Source organism: Phaethon lepturus, unplaced genomic scaffold (assembly GCF_000687285.1).
Source record: "Phaethon lepturus isolate BGI_N335 unplaced genomic scaffold, ASM68728v1 scaffold3905, whole genome shotgun sequence".
Classification (NCBI taxonomy): domain Eukaryota; kingdom Metazoa; phylum Chordata; class Aves; order Phaethontiformes; family Phaethontidae; genus Phaethon; species Phaethon lepturus.
In genome coordinates this window covers 2,561-17,864 of record NW_010539694.1, presented here as the reverse complement: position 1 = coordinate 17,864, position 15,304 = coordinate 2,561, and the positions used below count along the sequence as shown (strand labels likewise).

The 15,304-nt window shown below is 37.1% G+C and overlaps 1 protein-coding gene across 1 annotated transcript in view; it reads left to right on the top strand.

The window, feature by feature from the left end:
- Positions 1–12,259, top strand: part of CFLAR (CASP8 and FADD-like apoptosis regulator) — a 17,768-nt gene extending 5,509 nt beyond the window's left edge. The window contains exons 2-10 of the mRNA XM_010287177.1: positions 501–933; positions 1,803–1,908; positions 2,819–2,954; positions 3,117–3,214; positions 4,299–4,350; positions 5,096–5,142; positions 6,335–6,413; positions 10,685–11,198; positions 12,121–12,259. Coding sequence (XP_010285479.1) covers positions 638–933; positions 1,803–1,908; positions 2,819–2,954; positions 3,117–3,214; positions 4,299–4,350; positions 5,096–5,142; positions 6,335–6,413; positions 10,685–11,198; positions 12,121–12,259 — 1,467 coding nt within the window. The 5' untranslated portion in view covers positions 501–637. The remainder of the gene's footprint in view (positions 1–500; positions 934–1,802; positions 1,909–2,818; positions 2,955–3,116; positions 3,215–4,298; positions 4,351–5,095; positions 5,143–6,334; positions 6,414–10,684; positions 11,199–12,120) is intronic.
- The last annotated feature ends 3,045 nt before the right edge of the window (positions 12,260–15,304 follow it).

Below are 15,304 nucleotides of genomic sequence, written 5' to 3'. Positions count from 1 at the left end.
AGGCCGAATGTGAGGGGTTTTATAAAGGGGGGGGGGGGGTTAATTCTTGTGTCTACAGTGTGTGGTTACACTACCTCTTAGCTTCCAAAACTCTTCCTGAAAAAAGCCTTGAGACTTCTAGGGGGGAAAAGGTGCTGGTGAGCAGGGGCATGCAGGGTTGCTGGGAAGAGGTCAGAGCTTTAGACTTAAATTGCTGTGGAACTTAACTCTTACTTCCAGAAAGGCTTGTAATATCACTCATGAGCAAGCTGATGACTTTTGTTTCACTTCCTATGGAATTTACAGACTTGTGTTAAGGTAATTTTACTTTATAAGAACTTCAGTATTTGACCTACCAAGTACTTTTTGTTCTGTAATGAACAGCTGGGAGAACCCCTTGAGAACAGGAGGTCTGTGTAGACTATGTTGGTGTTTCAGCTGTAAGTGAAATAGATAGGAGAGTTAACTGTGAACTTGTGCAGCAGATCACTGATTTAGTACCTTTTAATTCTCTCCCACAGAACTGCTTATGTAAAAATGCATCTAGTTAAGAATGAACACCAGAGAAGTGCTGTGGCAGACATGGGCTTCATGTCACCTTGGCTTCCTGTTTAAAAAACAGTAGGCTGGCAATTTTAAAGGGACAGTGACAAAAGTGATGACCAGGTGCCAAGTGCCAGCTGTTCTTATTCACCAGATTGAACAAGAATTGGATAAAGAAGAAGAAGAGATGATGGTTTTCCTATGCCGAGACCTTGCTCCTGACTTGGCCACTGCCGACCTTAGAGAGCTCTTGGTGGCTCTGAATGAGAGGGAGAAATTGTCTTTTCTTGGCTTGTCTGAGCTGTTGTACAGAGTTAAGAGGTTTGACTTGCTGAGGAGGATCTTGAAGACTGAGAAAGCAACAGTGGAAGCTGACCTTGCCAGGAGTCTCAGACTTGTCCCTGATTACAGGTAATATATCCATTTCAGGTTTCATGGCTACTCTGTTTTGTTCAAAACATGTAAGAGTTGGTTTTGGTTGTTTGGTGTTTTTTTGGGGGGGGTGGGTGGTTGTTTTTTGTTTCTTTTTAAATATGTCTTGAAGGTAAAAGAAAAGCAGAAAAAAGCGTCATATCTAGAGTTACAGTGAAAAGAATATGTCAAGTTTAGTCCCTAAAATAAGCCTTAGTAGCTTCTTACAAGTCATGGCATTAGAAGTGTCTTATCTTCCAGGAGTTTGTGTATGTTAATAAAACCAGTGATGTTTGTACAGTTCTAGATTAACGATAGAAATGACACTTTAGAGTACCATCATTAATTACAGATACTTTCTTTTATAGTTTGCTTTGGGCACATAGCCTTGTGGTATAGCTTTTGTCAGGAGACCTGTCTCTAACTACTTTTTACTCTGTAGTTTTAAGACGCTTAGATTAAGAAGCTCCAGTTATTTTCTTTGAGAGACTTTATAAAAAAAATGTATGTACTCATAAGAAGATTTTCCTGTGTTAACTTCTCACTGAAATAAAAACCCTGTAACTACTAGGTAAAAATGTTAAAGATGTCTTCTGTTGGCTCATTGTCTTACTTATCTCTATTGAAATATTAAGGAGACTTCTGTTTCCCTAGCAGTGGGTATTACACAGTCAGTCTGAGTAACACAGGTGCTGATGAGCAGGAGTAGGTATTTTGTAATTGGGTCTTGGAACAGGGTAGGCTTTTTTTGTGTTGTTTAATTGGGAATGGTACATTAAAACTGGAACAATGGGAGAAGTTGGGCAGTTGGGCAGGGGTGGTATCTTGCTGAAAGCTAATCCTTTAGAAATGTCTCAACTTTATTTCAGGGTACTAATGGTAGAGCTTAATGAGAATCTGGAAAAAGAAGAAGTGAGTTCTCTTGGTTTTCTACTCAGAGATTATGCACCTCGTATGAAAATGGCAAAAGATAAGGTAATGTCTTTCTGCTGGTCATCTCTGGAGCAATGAGAGATTAAAGTAAAAAGGAAGTAGCTAGACAGCAAAGGAGGGGAGGCAGTACTGCAAGGGGTAGTGAGGCAGGAGTAGACAGAAGTCAGGAAGTGGAGAAGGAGTAGTGGCTTCTATTTGATTTTTTTTTTTAATTCAAGGAAAGAAGCATGAGAAACAGTAGGAGGGAACAGTGAAGTCTTGCTGTACTGAATGGTGTTAGCGTGAACCTCACAGGCAGAAGCCATTAAGAAAAAAATCTTTCTTCAGTATTGCTGATCTGAAAGTTCATATATGAAGGATCTCGAATCAATAATAATATGAAATGTATATTGAATTACAGGGTCACTTTTTATGTTTCTGCTGTACTTCACTTACAAAAGAACAGCTTTATCTCAATTATGTCTTTCTCTGTACATTTGAATTGTGCATATTTGTTTTAAATGCTCTGGGAAAGCAGAGATTCATTAGAGACTTCAGAAAACTTGATCACTATGCATAGAAGACTGAAGATTTCTGTCTTCTTCCATTAATTTCTTTTTCTTTTTCCCTTTAACCAAAGGAGAGGGGCCCTGCAAATTCCCCAGAGCTTTTCTTGCCTCTTGCTTTGTTGCATGTGAGGTGACATTTCAAGTGTCTGGCCTAGTAGCAACAAGGAAGTGCAAAACTGCTTCCTCAAAAACTTTCATTTGTTTTTAAGAATATCATTTCCTAGTTTTAATTACTCCTATGATAATACCAAGAATTGTTATATCTTTTGGATCTTTTTTTTTAGTATTTCAGAAAGCAATGTCCCTAATCTTGAATATACGGGTTATTTTATGGGTTGCTTTGTTACTTACTGATAAAGAATAAGTTGCTGATATGACAGTTTGGTTTTCTGTTGCTGTTCTAGAGTTTTCTAGCTCTTGTGATTGACCTGGAGAAACTAAATTTGGTGGCTCCTAATCAACTGGATTTGATAGAAAATTGTTTTCGAAATATTCACAGGATAGACCTGATTAGGAAGATTCAGAAGTACAAACACGAAGGTAAGAGGCTATTTTTGCACTGGTCGGCCTTGATAGCAAGGATCAGATGTGCTCTTACTGAAGATAAAATTATGAGTTACAAGTCAGAGTATTTGCATGCTTCACAGATTTAGGCTTTTAAAACAGTTGATATATCATGGTGTGTCTCTGTTAAATTTTCAGCTTTAATGTCCTCCGTTCATTCTCAGCCAGTATATGTAAATGCACTTCAGGCATCTCTCCCTAATCTCAGTCTGATTGATCCTCCTTATAATTCAGGGGTAAGTATACAATAAATCAGACAGATCCTTTATTTCTAAATATTGCCAGACATTGAAAGGGGATTAATCTTTGCAGAGCCCAAAGAATGAAAAATTGCTAATAACTAAAATATTACTTGGTTTATTTCTCTTATTCCTGTTATTTGCTGGGTTTAGGGTCTGATTTAAATCTTCTGACTGAGAAAGATCCCCTTTAAAGAGCTTCTGTGATTTTATTTTTTTCCCCCTATTAGTTGGGCATATAAAAATCTGTATCTTGAAAGTTTTTTCTACTATTCTGGGGAGTGAAAAGTTTTGCTTTGACTGTTCTTTGCAAAACATACTATTCTTCTTTGTACTTATCGACTTTGCAGAGAAAGTAGCTTTTTAACTTCGGAAGCTGAAGGTTATGGCCTTTCAGGGTTTTTTTGTGTTCTGTTTTAAACTCATTTTAACCAAGATATCTCAGTATGTCAAGTCATCAAATCCTGTTGTATGCAGTATTCTTTATATTTGGGTTAGGTCTGATATTGTAATAGTATGACCTCAATTACAGTCTTTAGCCTTGCTAAATGAATTTCACACTATTGCTGTCATGTATTCAGTAAATATGTATGTATAAAGCTTACATACAAGACACCAGAGATGCAATTTGTCTTTACTAACAAAGCCACAGCAGCTTTGTTTTCCAGACTACTAATGGGAAGGAGTTTGCATTGACTTTCCATATTATGATAATATTGCTACAATTTCCTTTCTAATTCAGTGAAAGATCCTCTCTCCTGCTCTATAAGAAACAAAATTTACATCTTCAGAGTTTTTTTGATTTGTAAAATCCCTATTTTAGGGATTAAGCTTTTCTTTGCTGTTTATGGCAAATTGGTAATTTTTTTCTGAGGGCAAGTGTTTTAGGGTTGTTTTTTGTTTATGATTTTGGTAGGGGTTTTTTACTTGCTATTTTGTAATTCTGATTAACCAATAGATGTGAATTAAAAAACGTAATCCTTTTTTTGAGGAAGAAAAATAATGTTTTGTTATATTTTTGATCACATGATTATTAACTCTTGAAGGAAAGAGGGAAAATACACCTTTTTCTTCATTTTAGATCCAGAATATGAACAAAGGAAAACCACAAAATGGACAAGGTCTTATTCTAGGTAAGAGCATTTTATCTGAGTTTTGATAATCTTGGAGCCAAATGATGCATTTCACTGTATCAGAAGAACGGTTGTTTGATACTTGTGTTTATGTCTAATCCAGTTGATATCACCAGGAGCACAGAGTATTTGGTACCTCTGAAAACTGAGCTTTGCCTTATTGTCTGCTCTTGTATTTGCTTTGCTTGTGCCACCAGACTTCAAAACTTCAGTAAAATTGTTTTGGGCTTCCACTGTCACAATGTTTTAACACAATAAATAGCTTATTAATAAAATCATGGAATAGGTTGACTAGCCAGCTCTGGAAGGCCATGTAGTACAGCTGTGTCCATTAAGTGTTGAGTAGGAAGTTTTTTTGTCAGTTCAGTGGTGAGCTCTCCACCAGGCCAGCCAGGAAGTTGTCCAGTGAATACCAGGTTCTTACCAAGTGTGTTGTGTTCTTTCTGGAAACCCAAAATAATTCTCAGATACGGTGATTTTGAACAGAGTGGTTGGCTGAATTCTCTTAGTGTAGGAGCAGTTGGTTGTTTAATCTAGTCACAAGCAATGTAGAATGCAATCTAAATAACATTTTAGAGGTTAATTTTTTTTTTTAACTTCAGTAGCATACATAGAAACTTAAGAGGTCTAGATGAGTGAGAACTTGGCTGAACTAGATAGGTTCCTCTTTAACTGATTTGGTGCCAAAGAAATGTCACTGGTACGTACATGCTAAGATTACTTCTTTGTGTTTTAACTGCAACAGAACCAGTCCACATGTCCATTCAGGAATCGGGACCAGCGTCACATAAGGTATGTGCTTGTGCATACGTATGCATATAAATATAACAAAGAAAACTAAGGTAAATACCTTAATGTTTTTGTGTTTCATTTTGATATTTCCTTTAATTGCGTGAAAACAGAAGGATGTGTACATCCATATCCTCCTCAGCCATAAACAGGTTATATATTCTGCAAAAGCAGTTCATAGTTTTAATATAAAATGGAAGCAGCAGTGTGCAAAATACATGGAGATATGATGCACGCACAGAACTTGCACATTTATTGGTGGAGGCGAAGTCAAAATCTGTTGGAAGTCAGACCACTTACCATCTGCATTGGAAATGGAAGGGCTTCTTTGCATGCAGTAAATTTTGTTCTTTATTCGCTCCCCATCCCTTGCTCTCCAGGTAGAAGACAGACATGCTTTGAGTATTAACGATAAGAATGGACTATTGCTGTTTTCACTAGCTCTCCTGTAGGCCAGGAGCCAGGGAGTTACCTATAGCAAATTGATAGTAGTCTTTTTAAAGGGGAGAGGAATTGTGATAGTCATTACAGATTATATAGGAACAAGGAGGTTGTTCCACTAAATAAAGAAATAAATGCGGTTCTGATGAGCAATGCCTGTTTGCATACCTGAAGAAAACAAAAATTCTCTACATTTATTGTGTTGACAATATGAAGCTTATAGCTCCTAACATCTCAATAGAAGTTACACTTAAGGAAATTAATTTGGAAGTACTATAGAAGGATCATTGCTGTCATAGTCCAGGTCTTTATAAAGCCCCTCCTCCTATACAGGTTTGTGACTTTTTTGTTTAATTTTTGTTTGTTTGGGTTGGTTTTTTTTTTTTACTTTTGAGGATCTGTCCAGAGTTAAGGTTCAGTCTCAAACTTGTTTCTCTCATTGCTGGTACAGTCTTAGTCTTTGTTTAAGGATAATCATGGTAGTAAGGTTACATAACACAAGGATGCAAAAAATTATAAGCCTGTACTAGAAATAGGTGGAAAAAAAATGATTAGTCCATGTCTCATGATTTTTTGTTTTTGTTGTAGATAAGACATGCTACATCCCAGTAGATAGGTTTCTGCTAGCCACTCTATGGAAAAACAACAGAATGTAATTAAATAGATCTGAGGTGGTTAAATTTGAGAAAGGAATCACATCTGTAAGTTGAGAAAGTGGCATGTTAACTTAGTATTTGTCCCTCGTGTTCCTCAGGTGTTTGATGATCAGTACAGAATGCAAAGTCGACCTTTAGGAATATGCCTGATAATAGACTGCATTGGCAATGACACAGGTAAGTCTCTGGAATTCGAAGTTCCTTATCTTGTTAATCTTGGATAATTAAAACAATTTAGTGTAAAGAATATGATGTACATTCACCAGCCAGGCTAGGGTAATACTGCCCTAGTCAGTCCTGCCAATTCTAATAAGTTTTCTAAAGCAGAGTTGGAGGGCCCAACCTGAGGTTAAAGCCAACTGTCGTAACTATTGCAAACAGTGTTTGTTTGTTTGCACATAATCTCTGAATGAAAGAACTTACAAAGGGATAGACTGAATTTTGGGAGGGAAAAAAAGGGATCTTCGGAGACCAACGGAATAGTTAAGCTACTGTCATACAACAGATTATTGGTAAAGATAGTATTTCCCAACAGTTAACAAAACCGAAACCAAAGCTGTTGCAGATTTGAAATGTGGATATATTGGATACCAGAGATTTTGAATAGCTGAAGGCATGTGGTCCTTTATTAATAATGCACCTAGACTTCTGTTACATCTTGCACAGTTTAACTGAAACCATCACCATAGCTTTATAGGGAAAGGAATTCTTCTTCCTTCCATATTGGTTTAGTTAAAAAAAAACCAACCCAAACTAAAAAACAACCAACCAGCCAAAAAAAAAAAACCCACCCCAAAATCCAACACAGTTTGCACATAGAATTCAAGGTAGTCAGTGCCACGGTTAAAATGTGGGATTTTCCTGATAGCCTTTGTAGAATCTGAAAATTAGGTTCTTGCAGAAGCAAAAAAACCCACCACTCTCTAATCACTGGAACATATGAGGCTAAAAATAAAAATGAAGAGAGTAGTTGCAGTCAGTTCTGTAATAGGCTAGGAGATGTAGGGGAAGAAGGCGGTTTGTGGGCATATCTTTCATCTTTTGCATAACTAATGGTCCAGCAGATGGACCAACTTAGAGTTATTGATGTAGTTGTTGAAGAGCAGTGGATGCAGAGTCCTCTGTAAAAAAAGAGTACTTTTTTACAAAAAGAAAAATTTTGATGTTCGTTTCACAATAGTATTTTAGGTAAACGATATAAAATTATAAGACATTTAGTTTGCCATTAGGGTAACAGGAACTAGAACTGAAAAATAATTCTGCCATGCATGGAGAAGAGTGACAAGGAAGGCACTTGACACAGTTACATGCAACTGGGAAGCATCCTTGGGATCTCATTTTGGTCTGTCCTACGAAGTTCATCAATGACGTCTGGCCTAAGGAAAATAACTTTAAAAAAAAAAAAAAAAACCACCACAAAAAACCCACACCCCAACAACAAGGATGCAGTTGCTGGATGTAGAGATTAAATTGTTCAATCTAAAGCACTTTTTCGCTTCTATTTTGTGGGGGGGGGAGAATGCTGACTTTGCCCCAAGAGGAAAACAAAACAAAGACAGCCTGCCAAGGACTGAAAGACTGACTCTTGGGATCAAGCATTCTGCTCTGTTCTGTTGTCTGCTTTGCTTTCCTGTTCTTACGTTTTTTCATGGTAGCTTTAGAGAACAAACGACCCTTTTAATCCAAGAAACTTACTATGCAGCCTTAATCTGGAAGGTAGCATGATTATCTGCTCCAGTACCAATATAATTACTTGGAGTTCTGTTTCTTAAAAGCAAATGCAAAAAGGATTGCTAGAGAAATTTCAGTGTGGAGATCTAAAGAAAACATGAGGTGTGAAAATAGCGTTCTTTACAAAAAAACCCCACCCACTTAAAATTTCATTGTCTCTAATGGGATATGAGCATGTGCTGATCTGATTTCTTGAACAAGAGTGTTTTGCTGTGCCAGATCTGAGCTTTTTAAATGAAACAGTAAATATAAAAGCAGGTAAGGCACATACAGTGGAGAAAATGGGAAGTAAAGAAGGAACTGCTATGTCAGCTCATAGTCAGAGATACATAAATTTTGACCTACTCTTCCTTAGAAGGCAGAGGTCATTTGCACAGGCAATATGCTGTGCAGGCCCCTTTCTCATAGTAACTGCTACTAAATACAAAGATAAGCACAAAAGAAAAAAAGAAATCAATGCATGTGGTCTTCATGACCTCATATAGTCATTTTAGTACTTGTTCAAGAACAGAAAGTGTAAATGTGATAGAGGAAGTCTGCTGACTAGAAAGGACAAAAATAGAATCATAGAATCTTTGGGTTGGAAGGGACCTTTAAAGGCCATCTAGTCCAACCCCCTTGCAGTAAACAGGAACATCATCAACTAGATCAGGTAGCTCAGAGCCTCATCCAACCTGACCTTCTATGTTTCCAGGGATGGGACATCTACCACCTCTCTGGGCAACCTGTTCTAGTGTTTCACCACCTTCATAATGAAAAATTTCTTCCTTATATCTAGTCTAAATCTACCCTCTTTTAGTTTAAAACCATTACCCCTTGTTCTATTGCAACAGGCCCTGCTGAACAGTCTGTCCCCATCTTTCTTATAGGCCCCCTAAAATAGATTACGTGTTTAGCATCTGGCATGTCAGATACACCTGCAGATCATGGCTGTGATGCTGTTGTGCCAAAACCAACCAAAGCAAGTCTTAGTGTGCCTCAGTCTTAATGCATGTCTGCATTGGATGCGGAAGCAATTACATCATGTATATTTCTTAGATGTTTAATGTCACCAGTGCATTATCAGCATTTTAACATGATAGAAAGCAAGACTTTCACTGAAATACATTACTGTGCTAGTGAGATTCAGGAAAGGCAGGAAATACAGCATTGTTTAAAGGAGTTTATTAGAAAGGCATTCATTACTCTATAGAGTTGTTGTGCCACGCTACTTCTGAAGTCTGAAAATACCAAAGAGAAGATGGCAGGGAGAACATTAGGGTTTGTATCTGTGGCGTGCATTAGAGTCTGTAGCTATCTCAAGATTTACTCTGAGGAAGATGAACAAATAATAGATACTGTAGGATCAAGGATTACAACAATTGAAAATGACCAGTGTAAACAATGTGGATTCATCAGATGCTGCTAAAATTCAAACTGAAATGCACCTTGCTGTTTTGTAAATAGTCTCGCTGTTTTGGCAACAGCTGCTTTTGACTTTTCCATTTGGAAGCCAATCCTTACCATTGTAAACAATCAAGAGGAGAAAAGGGTAATTTTTTATGTAGAGTGGAAATGCTCTAAAGTCAGTGGAGGTTTTGTTGGGAGATGATTACTGTTGAAGAAACAGATGTTTTCTGATCTCAGGTTGCAGCATATAATGCTGTGTTTTGTCTTGCCTGAAAGTAAAATTGCTATATCCAAAGCTTACCATGTATAATTTATGATTCATTATTAACTAAGGTATCAGCTCTAAGTTTGGGTTTAATTTTTTTTAATGGTGACACTTAGAGCGTGTGTATGGTCTAAGATGATGACGTTTTGTATCTTTGCGTGTATGTGTACGTGCCACTGAGATAAGTAAAGTCAGTGGAGGTTTTGTTGGGAGATGATTACTGTTGAAGAAACAGATGTTTTCTGATCTCAGGTTGCAGCATATAATGCTGTGTTTTGTCTTGCCTGAAAGTAAAATTGCTATATCCAAAGCTTACCATGTATAATTTATGATTCATTATTAACTAAGGTATCAGCTCTAAGTTTGGGTTTAATTTTTTTTAATGGTGACACTTAGAGCGTGTGTATGGTCTAAGATGATGACAAGTTTTGTATCTTTGCATGTATGTGTACGTGCCACCGAGATAAGTAAATTATAGGAAAAGAGCACTCGTTGCTCAAACTGTCGTTTTGCTTATGTACTGCTGCCCTCTAATGGACGAAGTGCTTCATCGAGTATGTAACTTGCTAAACGATATTGATACTGAGTCTTCCACCTGAATTTGGAGAGCAGGTTTTATTGGCTGAAATAGAGAGGATTTTCCTTTCCATTTCCAATTAAAAGTCTGTAAAGTTTAATTTAATCAAACCAACACAACTGGAATGAAACTCTATAGTTCCTGTTTACCACCTTGCTATACTATAGACTTTGTATCAGCCCTGTATTTTTGCTGAGTCCTTGGAACTTGGGATGCTGGTTCTAAACAAAAGCACGCAAGTGTGTGGAATTTGGAACAGATCGTGTTCCAAGAAACAGTGTCTTTGCTATCATGAAGTACATAACTCAGAGACAACATGCATATAGCAGTATAAGTATGTAATGTACTGTGATGAACATGAAGTATGCCTGATTTTTTTAATTACTGTCTTATTTCCAATAGTGAAATACTGTAAATACTGTAATTCGAGATAGCTGAGATTGAGCCTTGATGTGCTGTGATTTAATTACATCTTGCTTTTTTCAGATATGTTGGAAGAGACCTTCAGAGGCTTAGGCTATGATGTTTGTTGTCACAGATATTTAAATATGAACACCATGAATCAAACATTGCTTGAAGTTGCAAGGTTGCAGAAGCACAGAAATTGTGACAGCTTCATTTGTATATTGATCAGCCGTGGCAGCCCTCAGAGCATCTTCTGTACAGACCATACCTTTTCTGGATTCCCTTTGGAACAAATAAAGAAATACTTCACAGCAGACTCATGTCCTGGACTCCTAGGAAAACCAAAGCTTTTTTTTATTCAGAGCTACATTGTGCCAGAAAATGAGAATGAATGTACTAGTCTGTTGGAAGTAGATGGGAATGATGAGAAAATCACCGGTAATGCAAATAACCCTTGGAAAGTCACTATCCCCCAAGTAGCAGACATCTTTTGGAGTCAGTGCAAAGTGGATGTGTCTACACTAGAAAAATCTCCAAGTTCATCCTCCTATTATCTGCGTTGTCTGACTGAGCTACTCCGCAATCCTTATAAAAGGTAAATTTAAAAAAGAGGAAAAAATTACCCTTTTCCTATGATAGCCTGCTGTCCTAGAGAAAGAGAAACCTTAAGTTTCATCCCATCTGGTCCTGAAAAGTGTCTTCATGCTGTGCCATAGGTTAAAAGACAAGTATACCTGATCCTGGAACGATGGCACAGGAAGGTAGCCTAAAGTAGGAGTGAAGTTTCTAATTCTGGAGAGTAAAACTAAAGTGTGTCATGGCACTGGGGCTTGCAGAGAGGGGAAGTAATGTAGTGGGTAGTGTATGTCAGTGCTTTAGACAAGACTGGAGATCTTCCTTCTCCAAGTTACAAGGCATACACCAGGCTTCAGTCAAATTGAGGAAGGGCTCTGCTTGCAAAGATAAAATCAGTGCCTAAGTTCAGAGAAAAGGCAGTTGAGAGGGAAGGATTTTGTCATTTCTTTACATCTAATTAACCCTCCACTTGGGGAGCCACTAGATTGCCAATTTGTAATCTTGAATTTAAACTATCAGAAAACTTTAGTTTATCTAAAGAGATTATCAAAAGAATCTGAGCAAAAATCAGATATCTTTGGATATATAACTTGCCAACAAAGGTTTTCTTTGCACAACTGATTTACCCCAGAGCTAGCAACTGTTTTTCAAGGTAGTTGTGTGGCTAACATTTAGTACCTTTTTACAAACCCTAAAACTTTGTAGTGAAATCACAGATCATCATGTTGGCATAACCAGTAACACAGCAGTGATTTGGGTTATAACAGATTGTCTCAAAAATGCATATTCAGCCTTGGATATTAGAGGTGTAACCTCTGCAATAACGACTGAAATTTGCAACTTTCTCCTTTTTGAGTCTAAAGTTGTCTTCTCTCTTGTGGATTCTTAAATGGTGTGTTGCTTCATTCTCTAATAGAAAGCTTTTACTTTTATTGCTGCAGGAAACTCTCTATATTAGATATCCATACGGAACTGAACAGAAGAGTCTATGAATGGAATAAGACCACTGACCCAAGCCAACAATACTCACTTCTGCTCCAGCACACACTGAGGAAGAAACTTTTTCTTTCTCCAACTTAGCAGCTGTTGGAAAGGACATGTCTGAAGTGGCTAATGAGAAACACTTACTATGATCAGTTTCACACATACTTTTACTTTATGCATTGTTATTGCAGGTATATCTAAAGTGCCTATTGCTTCCAAACCCAGAGATTTAGAGGCATTTTCGTGTGTTCAAGGCACCAGATTTTATATTTTAATACAAAAGGCTCTAAAAGCTTGGATGAGAATGGAAGCATCGTATAGCACTGCAACAGATCTTACAACCACATACAACAGGTAAACAGGGTGGAAGGAGCTCTAAACTGTATAGCTGTTGGGCTTTTCCAGGGCTTTGTGGTTTTATTGTTTCATTGGCTGCTTTTAGCATACCTATTAACAGCGCGCTGATCGAGGTTCTTCTGTTGATGCTTAAAACAAATACAAGCCACAGCAAACCACTGAAATTAATGGGGTACTTTCCCCAGCACCTAATAATGGAAAATGTGTCAGGAAAGAATGCCCTACCCAGCAATGCCAGTTCTTTATTAACAAGTTCTGTCTTGCATTCCTCCACAGACTAGCAAAACAGGAGGAGGAGAGAGAGGGTCTTCTAAATAATTTGGATTCCCTCTGCCTGCTGCATTAGAGGTTGTGATTCACCCAGAACCCTGTATCATCAGTATTGTCCACAGCACACAAGGTCTATATGTTAATAAATGAGACAGTCTGCCATGTTTTGGGCTGTTTTCTGCCGAAGCAAAAATGAGTCTACGTGTGGCAGGGCTTTACAGTAATCTACCATACAGTTAAAAAAATGTGGGATTTTGGCAGATGTTTTGTAGAAGCTGAAACATGATTCACACTTGTACCAGGCATAGTTCTAGAAGTACACTTAGTCATATTTGAACCTAAATATCATGCAGCAGCCACTGGCTCTTAAAGAGTGAATTAAATTAAACACCCCACCATCACTGCTTTTGCTTATGAAAAAGGGTATGTCTATTAATGGATTATTTTTTTTTTCAAGTTGCCCTTGTTCTTCTGAAAAAAGACATGAGTGAAAATTGTCCTAAATACAGAACTTTTTCTCCAGTAGCAGATGCCTAACATGAAGAATTCAGTTAACCTGCAACAGTGTAACTTGGATGAGTTGTATTGAAATTTGTCACTGAACTTACAGCATTCTCTTCCCTCCTAAAGTAGGCCACTTTCAAACTTTCCATACTTCTAATACACTCCACTGGCCAGGAAAGAAATTCAAGGCCTTGGTGTGCCTTGCTTGGTTTCTGGTGTAGTTACACCATACATCCTTCTGGCATGTGTTTCATGCAAGCAGAAAGGAAAGGGGTTTATGCTAGTACAGGTTGTTGTGCTAATTCCTTGAGCAAATACACTGCAAAAAGGTTTTTTTGCTACTGTAGCTGCATTTGATCTGAGCAAAAAGCAGGTGTGCTTGCATATATAACTTCACCAACAATGCTTTTCATTGTAGGCCGAGTCTAACAGGGAGCTAGCCTATTGATACTATACACTGTATACTATCAGTATACATTAGTATATTGATAATAAATAGGAGGGCTTGGCCAGTAAATTTGCTCTGGTAGCAGTGACTTTTTTATTCCTCAGTGTTATGTTGTACTACTTAAGTGTTGACTTGAGATAATGTTTATTAACTTTTTTTAAACCAGGCTTCTTAAGTTTCATTCAGAAAAAAACATACAAGTTTTGAAGTAGATTCTATAACTGAAAGTAGAAATCGCTTTCATTTGGCAAAGATGAGATTTTGAAGTCTAAAAAGAGCTCAGGAGTCCTTCCTTGTTACATGATGTAGACCCAGACTCTTCCTGGCTTAAGAGGTTCCTAAACTGCTGATTGATGAGGATTGTTAAGACTATATCAAGAGTAGAAACCCACTGAACAAGTTTTGCCTTATAGTCTGTATCCATATAAAATGTTAAGATTAAAATATATATTTATTTATATTAATATATCTTTTTAATATATAAAGTACATTTTATATCAGCATGATTAAATCTTCACTCGTTATCTTTTTTTACTTTTGTATTCAGTTTTATTTGCATGTTATCTCTAGAGTTACATACACAGTTGTGATGAGAAGAAATTTTTGCATAATTTAGAAAAATAATTCACCTGTATTGCACACCTATGCATTCCATACATACTCTTTCCACTTCATAAGCTATAGTGTCATCTTTAAAAAAAGTATATGGAAACTTCTTAATAGCTTTGAATTGGGAAATGCAACCCAAAATTTTATGTTAAACTCTGGATACATGTGTTATTTGTGTTACTGTAATTTTATGTAGGCACAAGCATAGGAGAAAAATAGAAGATAATATTTTGCAAAATTCAGACATTCTCTAGAAGCTTGTCTGAGCATTAAAGTAAAAATACTAAAATCAATTTAATGATATTGTATATGTGGAAATAAATGCATCATAGTGGGCAGGGAGAGGGGTCAGGTCTACCTTTCAGTTTACTGTTTTCTTGAAAGGGCCTATTGAACTGGTCCTGTTCTTAAACTAGTGCCATATTGCTTCTGGCTATAAAAATACGTTGTGTCTTAAAGTTACATTCATACCTATTGCACACAGTCAAGTAGAGAACTTAGTGCATTGCATCAACGGAAGGGTCTGGATTATATGTGATAGGTAATAAAAATAGCATTCATTTCTAACCCTGAATATTTAATAACTGTCTTAAAATAAAGCACGAATGTAATTTTGAAACCCTACCTTGCTCATGTTTCATGGAGTAAGAGAAAGATTCTAAAATGACAGATTCGGGATCTTGGAAGTTATTTCCTGTAGTGACTGGTAAATGAAATAAATATTGAAACAAATACATTTTCTGTGGCTGTAGAAATCAGATGTGATTCCTAGTTACCATATGTATCTATGTGATGTTAATAAATGCAATTTCTGTCACAAACTAACTTCACTTTTTCCCCATTTCCCTTACTAGCTTTTGCATGTGATGAGTACTTCTGATGCCTTATAGACAACCAAAAGCAGGGAGAATGGAACCCAGAGGAGGCAGAGAGATGAGGGAAAGAAATACGGA